We start from the raw sequence: 15,678 nt of genomic DNA, 5'->3' as shown, positions 1-15,678 counted from the left end.
TATATCATGTATGTAAAACTCTTGAACTGCAAATTTCACCCAAAAAGTAAAACAACCCACAGGGGTGAGGTGAGGGCAAAACGGGCAAAGGGGGTCAGCTATATGGTGACACATGGAAACTAAACTTTTGGTGGTGGGAACACTGTAGTATATACAGAAGTCAAAGTATAACGTTGTACCTATCGAACTTACATGTTATAAACCAATGCTAACTAGAAAAAAAAAAGAAAAAAAAATCACAACCCACACAATGCGAGAAAATGTTTGCACATCATATATCTGATAAAGACTTGTATCCAGAATACGTAAAGAACTCTTAGAACTCAATAATAAAAAGACAAAAAAATTTTAAAAAGATCAGCAATGGATTTGAATAGACATTTCTCAAAAGAAGATATACAAATGGCCAATAAGCACAGGAGAAGACGCACAACATCACTAGCCATTAGGGAAATGCAAGTCAAGACTACAATGAGATAGCACTGCCTACCCACTAGGGTAACTATAATGGAAAGACAAACAGTAACAAGTGTTGGTGAAGATGTGGAGAAACTAGAACCTTCAAACACTGCTGATGGGAATATAAATTGTACAGCCAACTTGGAAGACACTTTGGCAGCTCCTCAAAAGATTAAACATTGAGTTAACAAATCACCAGCAATTCCACTCCTGAGTATGTTTCCAAGAGAAATGATAACACGTTCACACAAAACTGGTCATAAATGTTCACGGAAGTATTATTCACAGCAGCAAAATGTCCATCAACTGATGAATGCATAAATAAAATGTGGTATATCCATGCAATGGAATATAGGCACAGCTCGGAGACATTGTGGATTTGGTTCTAGACCACCACAATAAAGCGAGTATCAAAATAATGTGAGTTACACAAATTTTTTGGTTTCCCAGTGCATATAAAAGTTATGTTTACACTATACTGAGTCTATTAAGTGTGCAACAGCATTATGTCTAAAAAAATGTGCATACCTTAATTTAAAAATGTATATTATTGCTAAAAAATGCTAACCATCATCTGACAGCACAGGGTTGCCATAAACATTCAATCTGTAAAAAAGGCAGTATCTGCAAAGTGCAATAAAACAAAGTATGCCTGTATTATTCAGCATTAAAAAGAAATGCAGTACTAATACATGCTCTGTTTGGGAGTTTTTAAGTGTGATCATAGTGTAAAGGGCCTATCATTTATATAACTACCATATGATCCAGTAACCCCACTTATGGGTATTTATCCAAAAGAACTGAAATCAGGATCTTGAAGAGATATCTGCATTCCTATGTTCATTGCAGCATTATTCAATAGCCCAAATGTAGAAACGACTTAAATGTCTGTCAATAGATGAACGGATAAAGAAACTGTGGTAGGGCTTCCCTGGTGGCGCAGTGGTTAAGAATCTGCCTACCAATGCAGGGGACATGGGTTCGAGCTCTGGTCTGGGAAGATCCCACATGCCACGGAGCAACTAAGCCCGTGTGCCACAGCTGCTGAGCCTGCAAGCCACGACTACTGAGCCCGACTGCCACAACTACTGAGGCCCACGTGCCTAGAGCCCGTGCTCGCAACAAGAGAAGCCACTGCAATGAGAAGCCAACGCACCGCAACAAAGAGTAGCCCCTGTTCGCCGCAACTAAAAGAAAGCCCATGCGCAACAAGGACCCAACGCAGCCAAAAATAAAATAAATAAATAAATTTATTTAAAAAAAAGAAAATGTGGTATATACATAACAATGGAATATATTATTCAGCCTTAAAAAGAAGGAAATCCTGTCACATGCCACAACAATGGATGAACCTGGAGGACGTTATGCTAAGTGAAATAAGCCAGTCACAGAAAAACAAATACTGCGTGATTCCACTTCTATGAGGTATCTAAAACAGTCAAACTCACAGAAGCAGAAAGTAGAATGGTGGTTGCCAGTGGCTGGGGGGGGGGGGGGAGTTGCTGTTTGATGAGTATAAAGTTTCAGTCGTGCAAGACAATTAAGTCCTAGAGATCTGCAGTGCAACTCTGTACAGTTAAGACTATTGTACTGTGCACTTAAAAATCTGTAGCTCTGGACTCCCCTGGTGGTGCAGTGGTTAAGAATCCACCTGCCAATGCAGGGGACACGGGTTCGAGCCCTGGTCTGGGAAGATCCCACATGCCGTGGAGCAACCAAGCCTGTGTGCCACAACTACTGAGCCCGCACGCTGCAACTACTGAAGCCTGCGTGCCTAGAGCCCATGTTCCACAACAAGAGAAGCCCACGCACCACAATGAAGAGTAGCCCCCGCTCGCCGCAACTAGAGAAAGCCTGCACACAGCAACGAAGATCCAACGCAGCCAAAAATAAATTAAAAAGTGAAAAAAAAATCTGTAGATCTTATGTTTAGTGTCCTTGCCACAATTTAAAAACTATCATTTGGCAATACATACTGAAAGGGACTTCCCTGGTGGCACAGTGGTTGAGAATCCGCCTGCCAATACAGGGGACATGGGTTCGATCCCTGGTCCGGGAAGATCCCACATGCTGCGGAGCAACTGAGCCCACGCGCCACAACTACTGAGTCTGTGCACTAGAGCCCGCGAGCCGCAACTACTGAGCCCGTGTGCTGCAACTACTGAGGCCCGCGCGCCTAGAGCCCGTGCTCTGCAACAAGAGAAGCCCGCACACCGCAACGAAGAGTAGCCCCTGCTCGCCGCGACTAGAGAAAGCCTGCGTGCAGCAACAAAGACCCAACGCTGCCAAAAATAAATTAAAAAAAAATTTTAAAAAAACCCAACATACTAGAATATGTATACAAGAAACAGGGATAGATTTCTGAGATTTTTCAACATAACACAGGGGGTGGAGGTGAGGGCAGGTAGGGTGTGGATAGGACAGGACTGGCCACAGTGTGATGGTTTGGGGGCAGTGTGATGGGTACACAGGGATTCATTGTTTTGTCTGTATTTGCGTAGATTAAAAATTCACTCTAATGAAAGAGTTTAAACGTAATCTTTTTCCCCCTTATTTTACCCCAATGTATCTGTAACAGGCCCTCCCAAGGTATGCTTTTAAGAATGGGAATGGCAAGACTCTTTTTGGAAAGTCCAGGGTGTTTTCCAACACCAACAACCAACTCCCTGATTGCCCAGACACCAACACTTGAATTTAATTCTGACACTAACTACTGGAGTCAGGGCAGAACCCACAATTTAAGGGCTCAGTCCCACAAGAGTGCCCCCTACTTCAGACACCAGTCACCAGTCCTGGGCCTCCCAGACATCCAACAGACCAGTCATAAACCAGGGGTGCCACAACCCCCTCCTCAGGGTCAATAATCTGCTAGGATCAGGAACATGCTTTATTACAAAGGATACAACTCAGAAACAGGCAAATGGAAGAGGCACACAGGGCAAGGTATGGAGAGGAGCGTGGAGCTTCCTTGCCTTCTCTGGGCTGGGAACCTTCCCAGCACTGCACCATGTTCACCAACAGAAACTCCATCATTTAGGGGTTTTTATGGAAGTTTCATTATGCAGGCATGACTAATTAAGTCACTAGCCATTGGTGATGAGCTCAATCTCCAGTCCCTTTCCCCTCCTTGGAGGTTTCAGGGTTAAGGCTGAGAGTTCCAAACTTCTAGTCAAGGACTGATCTTTTGGGTGACCAGCCCCCATCTGATGCTATCTGTGGGCGAGGGAGGGGCAGTGAACACAGCCACCAGTCATCTCATTAGCATACAAAAGACTACTCTTTTGCATGCTAGCCATTCTTTTTCTTTAAAATTTATTTATGTATTTATTTATTTATTTTTGGCTGCATTGCGTCTTCATTGCTGTGCATGGGCTTTCTCTAGTTGCAGCGAGTGGGGTCTACTCTTCATTGCGGTGCGCGGGCTTCTCATTGCGGTGGCTTCTCCTGTTGCGGAGCACAGGCTCTAGGCAAGTGGGCTTCAGTAGTTGTGGCACCTGGGCTCAGTAGCTGTGGCTCGCAGGCTCTAGAGCGCAGGCTCAGTAGCTGTGGCGCACGGGCTTAGTTGCTCCACGGCATGTGGGATCTTCCTGGACCAGGGCTCGAACCCGTGTCCTCTGCATTGGCAGGCGGATTCTTAACCACTGCGCCACCAGGGAAGCCCCATGTTAGTCATTCTTAATATTCTGGAGAGTCCAAGAGTTTTAGGAGCTGTGTGCCAGGAGAGGGGACAAAGACCAAATATACATTTCCCTTCATACCACAGAAAGTACTGGGCTGTATCTATGAAAATCATTCTTTGACACAGTAGTGCCACTTCTGGGATACTGTCATACAGAAATTAAAACTCCACTGCAAAAAAGCATATGGGTACAAGGATGTTTACTGTGACACTGTTCACAGTGGGGGAAAAGGGAGATGATGGGAATATTCATCAACAGAGGAGGAACAACCAGACTAGGGGGTATTTTCTGGCTTTTAAAAAGAATGCGGGACCTCATGCGGCGCAGTGGTTAAGAATCCACCTGCCAATGCAGGGGACATGGGTTCAATCCCTGGTCCGGGAAGACCCCACATGCCGCGAAGCAACTAAGCCCGTGCGCCACAACTACTGAGCCTGCGCCCTAGAGCCCGCAAGCCACAACTACTGAGCCCGCATGCCTAGAGCCCGTGCTCCGCAACAAGAGAAGCCACCGCAGTGAGAAGCCTGCGCACTGCGACCAAGAGTAGCCCCCGCTCACCGAAACTAGAGAAAGCCTGAGCGCCACAATGAAGAGTCTGCGTGCCGCAACAAAAAAGATTCTGCATGCCGCAATAAAGATCTCACGTGTGGCAACTAAGACCCGACGCAGCCAAATAAAGAAAGAAAGAAATAGGGTTTCCCTGGTGGTACAGTGGTTAAGAATCCGCCTACCAATGCGGGGGACAGGGGTTCAAGCCCTGGTCCAGGAGGATCCCACATGCTGCAGAGCAACTAAGCCCGTGCACCACAACTACTGAGCCCATGTGCCACAACTACTGAGGCCTGCGTGCCTAGAGCCCGTGCTCCTCAACAAGAGAAGCCACTGCAATGAGCAGCCCGCGCACCACAACCAAGAGTAGCCCCCACTCGCCGCAACTAGAGAAAGCCCACGCGCAGCAACAAAGACCCAACGCGGCCAAAAATAAAAATAAATAAATTTATAAAAAATAAATAAATAAGACTGCAAGATGCTAACAACAGCTGACACAGACAGTCCTTACCCTAAGCCAGGCACCGCTGTACACACTTCAGATATATTAATACATACAACCCTCACAAGGGTTAAAAAGTTAAAAAAGAAATCTAACGAAATATAAAAAGATGAGTCTAAGATACAGAAGTATGGTCAGGACAGCCTTCCTCTGCCGTACTTAATCCTATTTATTCAGATAAAAAATGTCATCTCTGAAAATGCAAATGGTGGAGGCACTGGTCGGGGAAGGAGCAGGCCGACAGGGCATGTAGTCACAAAAGCTTTGCATCACAGACAGGACTGCAGAAGGGACACAGGACTCACTGGAGCGGCTGGGCACAGGGGAGAGAAGGGTTAACTAAAAAGGTGGGAAACAAGTAAGGAAGGCAAGTTAGATAGGGCAAATTTTCTCTATGTTGCAATTCTCCTCGAATACACTGAGGAGCAAAACCAACTATTTACTCATTTGGGGCCAGCTGCTATGGGAGTTCTGAGTAAATGGATGGATGAATTGGTCATATTCTATAAAGTGGGTACACGTGTACACACGCACACATGCAAACACAAACAAAGCAGCGGAAGTCAAATCAAAGGCCTATGAATAGAGTCCAGGCAGTAACCGACGTCCCGAAGGGCTGACATGGATACTAAGTATTATGGGAGTCAGAGAAGAAAGAGTGGATTATTCAGGAAAAGCTTCACTGAGGGGGTGGAATTTAAACTGGACCTTGAAAAATGAGAGCCAAAATAAGTACAAAAAATAGCACATGCAAGACAGTGCTGAGGTGAGAAAACACAAGGTATTTGGGACAAATAAATCAAACAACACCTTTTAAACAGAGAGCTTGAGAAATGACAGGTGGGATGGAATGACAGGTTGAGCGGAGTCATAACTGTCAGGCTAGGGGATCTAACACAGGGGACAATACGAGGGGATGTTAAGAAAACTGACTTGTTGCTTAATCTTTCTGAGCCTGTTTCCCCGTCTGTAAAATAGGAATTCTTTCTCTCACGTCTTGAGTATCTCTTATGGACGAGATACTGGGCTAGATGCTTGGGGCTACAGCCATGTTCCCTATCCTCAAGAAGTAGCTTTAGGGATTAAATGAGATAATGTAGAGTAAAGTGTTTGCTTAGTGTCCGGAACACAGTAAGTGTTGAAATCTCAACATCTTTGAGATCTAAAAACACGTAAGTCAAATTCCAAGCAATCAGTCAGGGTTATTTGCAGTAAAACAGCTGCTAGCAGGACATAACAAGATGAAGGCATCCAGAGTTTCGGAACAGGGAAGTAACACCAAACAACTAACGTGTATTGAGTTCTCTGTGCAAACACGTGCTTTAAGATTAGGCTAGAAGAGGTTTATAAGAGGGACTGGAGCTGGGGAGACTAGATTAAACACTGTTAATGTACAAAGTGAGAGCACAAAGTAATAATCATTTCCTCCCTCGGTTCACGGAAGCAGAAGAGAAGTGATAGCAAGAGGACTGGGTTACAACATATCAAGGTACAGCAGCAAGTCAGTCAATCGATTGCTGCTGCCACCATGAAAAGACACACGAGTTTGCCTCTCACTGACATAAAACTGAGCAACTCATTCTTAGCGCAAATAACGTCAAATTTTAAGTTAAATACATCTACAAATGAGATGCTCTACTTAAAGGACCAGCTACTGAACAGTGCCGCAGCAGTGACTCCTGATCAGCACGAAACGTTTAAAGGCAGAAAGGAAGACACCCAGAACAATGCTCACGCGGCTGTTCACTTACCTGTGCAATGACGTAGATGCTGGAGGGGTTTGCTTTGGTGAAAGCTTCAGAGAAGCCCAGTAAAACAAACAGGTGAGACTGCTGATCCCTTACAGGAGCCATGGGTTTGAGCCCTGGCCTGGGAAAATCTGCCTGCTTTGTTTTTCTTTCACTTTATTCTTTTTAGAAAAATATACAATGCCTCACTAATTAGCATAAAATTCCCCTTTGGGACCATGCCAATCCATTCTCATTCTAGGGTAGGTACATAAGAAGCCAAAGGAAGCAAAAGTAGTGCATTTTTTGAGGAAAATTTCAGAACAGTTCAAAAATAAATGCCCAAAGTGCAAAACTCCAGAATCCTTGAGATCTGAGAACAGACAAGTACAAAATCTAAGAGAAAGGGTTGTTTTCTTCATTGCCACCAAAGATCAAAAACACAGGAGTCATTCCACAAGATCTGTTATACAAAACATTCTGAGACAACGGAAAGACCCTGTACAAAGGGAAAAAAGAGTGAAAGGCAAAGCAGACCATTCCTCATTCCGCTCTTGGAATTAAAGTTTGGATCTTTTGGGGACCCTCAAGCCTTGAACTTGGTCCAAGCAGTCCTAGCAGAAGCAAACATAGGTCTTCTCTGGAAGACAGCACCTTCATCCCAGCCGTCACCTTATTCTACAAATACTTTTAACTATAGTGAACAGAAGTACACAGTCAAAGATAAGCAACAAGCACACAGGGAAGTTAGATTTCATGAGTGATACAACAGCAGAAACAACAAACAGAAAGAGGCTCTTAAAGACTTCAGAAACTGAAATTAAATACAGACTACAGAAAACCTATGCTTACTATACTTAAAGAAGTAGGGACTTCACGGATGGCGCGGTGGTTGAGAATCTGCCTGCCAATGCTGGGGACATGGGTTTGAGCCCTAGTCTGGGAAGATCCCACATGCCGCGGGGCAACTAAGCCCATGCGCCATAACTACTGAGCCTGTGCTCTAGAGCCCGAGAGCCACAACTACTGAGCCCGTGTGCCAAATACTGAAGCTACGCACCTAGAGCCCAAGCTGTGCAACAAGAGAAGCCACTGCAATGAGAAGCCCGCGCACCACAACTAAGAGTAGCCCCCGCTCGCCGCAACTAGAGAAAGCCCGCACGCAACAACTAAGACCCAACAACAAAGACCCAATGCAGCCAAAAATAAATAAATAAATAAATAAATTTATTTTAAAAAAAAGTAAAAGGCAAGTTTGAAAACAACTGCAAAGAAAGGTACTAAAAAACCACATAGCAGGGGCTTCCCTGGAGGTGCAGTGGTTGGGAATCCACCTGCCAATGCAGGGGATACAGGTTCGAGCCCTGGTCCAGGAGGATTCCACATGCCGTGGAGCAGCTAGGCCCATGAGCCACGGCTGCTGGGCCTGTGCTCTGGAGCCCGCGAGCCACAACTACTGAGCCCACGTGCCACAACTGCTGGGGCCCTCGTGCCTAGAGCCCATGCTCCGCAACGAAGAGTGGCCCCTGCTCACCGCAGCTGGAGAAAGCCCACGCACAGCAACGAGGACCCAACACAGCCAAAAATAAATTAATTAAAAAAAAAATATATATATATATATATATAAATCACAGCAGATTTTTTAAGTAGTTAAGTAGAATTTCTGGAAATTAAAAATGTAGTAATAGGACTTCTCTGTTGGTTCAGTGGTTAAGACTCCACACTTTTAATGCAGCGGGTGTGGGCTGATCCCCGGTTAGGGAACTAAGATCCCACATGCCACGCAGCATGGCCAAAAAAAATTTTTTTTAAGTATAATAAAAGATTTAAAAATCAAGGGAAGGTTTAAGAGTAAATCAGACTCAACTGAAAAGAGAATTAGTGAATGGGTAGGTCAGAAAAAAAAATACCCATAATGCAGCACAGAGACAAAAAAGAAGATATAGAAAAGATAATAAAAGACATAAAGGATGCAATGAGAGAGAAGGTTTAACTTACATTTAACCAGAGTACCAGGAGAAGAGAGAGAGCATGGAGCAAACACAGTATCTGAAGAGGTAACAGCTGGGAATTTTCCAGAACTGATAAAAAATACCAAACCATAGTTTCATGAAGTCCAATGAAACCCAAGCTAGATAAATTAAAAGAATGAAATCCAATAAAATAAATTTAAAATGGGATAAGAAAAGCAAAGAGGAACAGAAGAAGAAAGTAAGCTGGATGTAGTACTAAGATTCATTCCCCAAACACATGCTATAAGTTCCTATTTGCTTTCTAGAGAGGAACCTCAAATTTGGCTTCAAGCATTTTAGCGCCCATACAAAGAGGGAAACAGTCAATTACCAGGTTTTCAGTAAAAACCAACTAGTCGTTCAGGGAAAACAACTATTCCCAAAGGAGATAATAATTAGTAATGATAATAAACGTTTGCAACGTCCTAACAGAGTGACACATTTTACAGGACCAAAATGTTACTAAGTGCAACGAAGTGCAACTTTATAGGGAAGACCAAGGAATACCAACATGATATATTCCAGAAATGGGGCTCAATCCAGGGGGAAGATCTTAGGGGAATGGATGGCCTCCACATGCTCCAGAAAATCTTCAGTACATCAGTACTTGTCTCAAGTCAAGCTGCTGAGCAGTGGCTTTAGGAGTCTTCCTGACCAGTATCTAGGCGCACCCCGTCTGTGTGGGTCATTAGATACAGAGCCATATACTAAACTATCCGCTAAGCCTGGGGCAGGATAATAGGCTCTTGTGAAAACTGAGGAGTCAGACATCATTCCATCGCAGCTCACAGGAGTGAGGTCCAGAATGTTCTTAACCAGTCTTGCTACTCCACAAAGCAGATGAAATGGCTCTACATTCTAGAAGTGGTATTAATGGAGAAGAAATAAGATTTAACTGACAGTCATAATGAAAGAAAAAATCAAAAGGACTTGGTCCAACTAATTAGGCTGGCAGAGAGGAGTCAAAGCTGCGTACAAAGTTTTGAAGGACGGAGAACAGAAGTCCTGTGAAACAAAACAACTAGGCAGACACATTTGGAAGGAAAGAGAACAGCTCAGTTTTACACAAAATGTGTGAGTCTGACCATCTGAGTGGAAATGTCTGAAGACATTTTCTAGAATTTTCTAGAAATGCATGACTAAATCTCAGGAAAGGAATTAGGGATAGGGCTAAAGATTCAGAAATCTGTACATGGAGATAATAACTGAAGTCACTGAGTAGTTCTAATTCCCATACTACCAAAATCCCTTCTCCTCAAACCACTGCCCTGGTAATGCAAACAAGACAACTTGATCCCACAACAAGATATGCCATGTGAAAATACCCAGCCACAATACAAAAAGCAGGGTGTGTTTCAGAGTGACCCGACCCACAGGGAGAGCATCCAATACAGCTACATAGAGTCTGATACAGCAAGATAAACCTGCAGTTCTAAGTCCCATCACTAGAAATTAGAAAGGAGTTAGACTGTATGGCTTACATACAGAGAATGATACAATTTCTCTACAAAGTAAATACTACCTGCTCTCCATTTTAAATTTAAGAACACACAGGTACATTCTGTTCATAGGATCAGAATTTCCTAAGAATTATTAAATTGGGTACATGAGGATTTATTAGATATGTCTGAAATTTTCCATGATAAAAGGTTTTTTTTAAATTTAAAAAATTCCCTAAGACTCAACAGGAGTGAAGACATATCTCTGTGTCTTTGAACAGGTGAAGTCAACCTTCACGTGACTGAAAAGGCAGGAAGGACACGGTAGTTTCTTCCCCCAAAGAAAGACATGATTAAGGATACCCAAAAGGGTTCCTAACTTCTGGAAAGAAGAGGCAAGAACAAGAGATGCAGTCTTCAGATACACCGTTGGATAGGAATTAAATATAGAGGCGATGGTAGCTTAAAAATAAACTGATGAAAAAGTAAAAAGATAAACTTACTCTTTTCAATGAGCTGGTCCTGAACTCCTGCCAATGCACTTACTGCCTAAAAGAGAAAACCACCAGTTACTATAAAAATTACCACAGATCTCAGGAGAGCACTCACAGACAGAAAGGAAAGAGACAACCAACTCACAGATGGACAGGAAAGAGAAAACTCACAGAAACTTAACGGAGGTCTTCCTTAACAATGGGCCACAGAAAGATCCCCCCGCCTCACTTACAGCTGCTGAAGTAACTGAGGATTTACTGAAGAGCCGCTCTGCTTCCTTAAACTTCCGGTTCCTTCTATCGTTTTTGCTATTGGAGTTTCTAAAACACACACAAGAAACTCATTATAAGCACCAAGCTATGTCTGTGGCTCAAGCTGAGGACACACCAGGACAAATGTAAGGAACTCTTTGTTTTTTAAATTACCAAGTTCCATACAGAAATGCCTCCACACCACTTGGATTGACCAAAATGACCTGCATGCTGAATGCCTATGTAGACAGCAATGTTTTCCAATGGATGGTATGTGGTCCACTGTGACACATGAGATTACTTTAGCTTTAGGTTCACAATCATTTTCATTTAATATGTATTTATTTTAATGCCTATTATTAAAAACATCTAGCACAGACTAGTGCTACGAAGTATCTCTGTTAAATAATCTTAGTTTAAAAAACTTAAAGGGCTTCCCTGGTGGCACAGTGGATAAGAATCTGCCTGCCGATGCAGGGGACACAGGTTCGATCCCTGGTCCGGGAAGATCCCACATGCCACGGAGCAATTGAGCCCGTGCGCCACAACTACTGAGCCTGCGCTCTAGAGCCCGCGAGCCACAACTACTGAAGCCCGCGTGCCACAACTACTGAAGGCTGCATGCCTAGAGCCCATGCTCTGCAACAAGAGAAGCCACTGCAATGAGAGGCCCGCACACCGCAACGAAGAGTAGCCCCCGCTCACTGCAACTAGAGAAAGCCCGCGTGCAGCAACGAAGACCCAACACAGCTAAAAATAACTAACTAAATAAATAACTTAAAGAAAGAACCAGAGTTCCTTAGTGAAATGACTGATACCAGGTCTGAGACAAGAAAAGGACAAGGATGGGACCTCCTTGGTGGCGTAGTTGTTAAGAATCCACCTGCCAATGCAGGGGACACGGGTTCGAGCCCTGGTCTGGGAAGATCCCACATGCCGCGGGGCAACTAAGTCCGTGCGCCACAACTACTAAGCCTGCTCTCTAGAGCCCGCGAACCACAACTCCTGAGCCCACACGCCACAACTACCGAAGCCCAAGCACCTAGAGCCCGTGCTCTGCAAGGAGAGATGCCTCCGCAATGAGAAGCCCGCGCACCACAACAAAGAGTAGCCCCCGCTCGCAGTGACTAGAGAAAAGCCCGTGCGCAGCAACGAAGACCCAACACAGTCAAAAATAAATAAAGTTACTAAAAGATAAAAAAAAAAAAAAGGACAAAGGAATCAGCCTGAGGAGGCTCCCCCTGGCCACGTTTGGGACAAACTAAGGATAATGATGGGTGTGTTAGCATTGTGAAAAGTCAGTGAGCTAAACACTTATGATCTGTGCACTTCTTTGCATAGATTTCAATAAATTAATTTATACTAAAAAATAAAATAAACCTTTACAAAGTGACAGTACTAGATCCCAATACGCTATTTTTTTTTAAATCCATGCATCTACAGTGATTCTAAAGAGAGAGAAAGAGAGAATGAAAGGGAAAGAAGATAAAAAGGGAAGACTCTTCTTTCAGAATGCCAGTAATAAATGTAAAAGGAACAGTAAAATTAGAATCATCATTTTGCAACCTCCATTATAATAACTAATTCAGATAATCAACAATGGATACTAAAACCAATGACAAAAATTGGGGTGAGCAGTATAATCACACTGCCTAAAAAGTATAACCTCCAGGGACTTCCCTAGTGGTCCAGTAGCAAAGAATCCACCTTACAACGCAGGGGACGTGGGCTCGATCCCTGGTCAGGCAATTAAGATCCCACATGCCGTGGGGCAACTAAGCCTGCGTGCTAAAACTACTGAGCTTGCACACCTCAACTAGAGAGCCCTTATGCACCCTGGAGCCCACGTGCGCCACAACTAGAAAGAGAAAAACCTGCACACCACAACTACAGAGAAGCCAGAGCACTGCAACTAGAGAGAAGCCCACACGCCGCAACGAAGAGCCCGAGCACCGCAATGAAAGATCCCGTGTGCCACAACTAAGACCCGACACAGTCAAATATAAATAAAATAAATAAATAAATAATAAATCTTAAAAAATAAAAATAAATAAAATGTATAACCTCCGAAATCACTTGTTAATTACAAAGAGAAAAAAATAACTTTTACAATGGTGAAATCGTATGATCAAACTTAGCAGCACCAATAATGGGGTAATCTGTCATTATGTGCCTCCTGATAAAACAGAGGTAAACAACAAGAGGTACACAAATCACTAATGCAACATTTTTGCCAAAAATATTTAAAGGATCTCTCATGAAGTCACTATAAGAAAAACCTGGAATTGGGACACTCTACAAGACAATGTCATAAACAACCTTACCACCAAAAAGGGTGGGAAGCTCCTAAATTAAGAGACTAAAGGAGACACAACAGCCAAATGCAATGCACAAACACTCACTGGTTCAAAACAAGATAGCAATGCATTTTAGGAACACTTAGGGAAATATGAATAAAGACTGTATATTACATAATGCTATTAATGTAGTGCTCATTTTCCAGGCATGATAATTGTTGGTTACGTAAGAAAGATGTTCTTATTCTTAGGAGGTACCTGCTGACATAATTTGCGGCAAATGTCATGATATCTGCTTTCAACTTTTAAATGGTTTAGCAAAAAATATATATACATATATGTATGGGAGAAAGGGGAGATATAACTACAAAGGGGTAGCATGAGGGAGATCTTTGTGATGATGGAAAAGTTCTGTATCTTGATTGCAGTGGTGGTTACAGGAATCTACCCACATGAAAAAATGACAGAACTACATATACACATTATACCAATGTCAATTTCCTGGTTTTGTTATTGTACTATATGGTTACATAAAACCCAACCATTGGGGAAAACTGTACTGTTTTTGCAACTCCCTATGTATCTATAATTATTTCAAATTTAAAAAAATTTTTAAGTGTAGATATAGGTGTGTGTATTAATACATATTATAGAAAGGGAAAAAAGAGAGGAAAGCAAATGTGGTAACAAGTTAACAACTGGTAAATGCTAGTGAAGGGTATCAAGAGATCACGAACTATTATTTCAATTTTTCTCTAGATTTTCAAAAAATTTAGAAAGTTTTCTAGAATAATATTACTAAATAAACCGTGGTACAGTTGGCACACACGTATGGCAAACCTTGTGAGGGTGTGACTCGTGACTGATTAAAATGTAGAAAACACTGATAGCAGTGCTGGTGTGTAAGGTATTATATGCTGCATTTCATTTAAGCCTCACACAGCCCTGTGCCACTGGCCAGATTTCCTCTACTATACAGATGTAGGATTTGTCCAGGGTTACTCAGTGAGGCAGTGGCTGAGCCAGAGTTCAAGCTCAAGTGCAGACCTCTGTCCACCCCACTTTACTACTGTCTCCCTGCCAGGTCACTACCAACAACATACATAGCCCTAAACACAAATATTACTAGGGCACCACACAAACACTACAGGCTTCCGACACTCACTTTTGGTTGGTCAGATACCGATCCCAGCCACGAATAATGTTGCCATACATCTGAGTGTCTTCCAGGTAGCTTCCTTCAAAAGCATAGATCTGTCTCTCTAAGTTTGCCAGTGTTTCCTGAAAGATGAAAAACAAGGAAGTGGTTAATGCCTTCTACATGCAAGCATTAAGCCTAACCAAACTGAAATCTTACTATCAGACTTATAAACTCAAGTTCAACTATACAGAGCCAGCCTTGCGGAAAGAAGGATGACATGCGCAGGGGCAGGCTGTTTCAGACCAAGACAGTCTAGACCCATCTTGTTGGATCCCTTTAAGAATAAAATGGAATAGAAAGAGCCTGTCCCCATTAAAATGTACACCCATGCCAAAGTTTGCACGTACTCAGGGGCTTCGTGGAAACCCAGCTGTCAAGAACCTGGGCGGAGGAAGAACATGAGCAGTCTCTACTCCCACGCATAAAAGATACTGCTACCCGGAGAGGGAAGGGTGATCAGCCTTCCAGAGCCAATTCGCTCCCCTCCCTGCAGGCTCCGAAACGCCGCGGGCACTGGGCTGCGGTTGCTATGGAAACCTGGAAGGGCAGCTTCAGGTGAGATGGGCCTCCCGATGCCCAAGCCAAAACGCAAGGGGAGGGAGGGCTTAGCCACCAGGGTGCAAGGGGTCCCGGGTGCGTGTCACAATTCCTAATTCCCTAGACTGAGTCCGCTTCCCCTCGCATGTCACCTTCTAAGATGTTCCCAAATACATCACAACCCTGCCCATCAAAAACCGCATCCAACTAATCTACTCCTAGTCCCCAAAAGGACATGCGCCCCTCCATCTTCCAAAGGCCTGCCTGGATGTGTGGGTCCCCCTCCCCACACCTGTTTCCTACCCCACCCCCCAAAGCCCACTGGCAAGCCCGAACCAATCTCCTACAGCCTGCCGACAAGCCCGGTCCCCATCCCTCAAAGATCGTGGACCCGCCCGCCCTCGCCCACCCCGCAGAGCTCATGGACACTCTCCTCTCCAGGGCTCCCGCACGGAAGCCCCCACCCCCTGGCGCCATCCTTCCTCCACGCCCCCACCTGCCTAGTCCCCCTCCCCCTCCCCGGCTTCGC

The 15,678-nt window shown here is 43.9% G+C and overlaps 1 protein-coding gene across 4 annotated transcripts in view; it reads right to left on the bottom strand.

Moving 5' to 3' along the window:
- Positions 1-15,678, bottom strand: part of MEAF6 (MYST/Esa1 associated factor 6) — a 29,121-nt gene that overhangs the window by 13,104 nt on the left and 339 nt on the right. For all 4 annotated transcript variants that reach the window (XR_002644753.2, XR_002644754.2, XM_089895867.1 and 1 more), the window contains exons 2-4: positions 14,577-14,692; positions 11,096-11,183; positions 10,872-10,917 (exon numbers count right to left, since the gene is read on the bottom strand). Coding sequence is in view for 2 of the 4 variants with exons in the window: in XM_089895867.1 (XP_089751993.1) it covers positions 10,872-10,917; positions 11,096-11,183; positions 14,577-14,692 (250 nt within the window). In the remaining 2 variants the exon portion in view is untranslated. The remainder of the gene's footprint in view (positions 1-10,871; positions 10,918-11,095; positions 11,184-14,576; positions 14,693-15,678) is intronic.

Source organism: Delphinapterus leucas, chromosome 1, assembly GCF_059928025.1.
Source record: "Delphinapterus leucas isolate spDelLeu-1000000601 "Yukka" chromosome 1, BTC_Dleu_Yukka2, whole genome shotgun sequence".
Lineage (NCBI taxonomy): Eukaryota > Metazoa > Chordata > Mammalia > Artiodactyla > Monodontidae > Delphinapterus > Delphinapterus leucas.
This window is presented reverse-complemented; position numbering and strand designations above follow the sequence as displayed.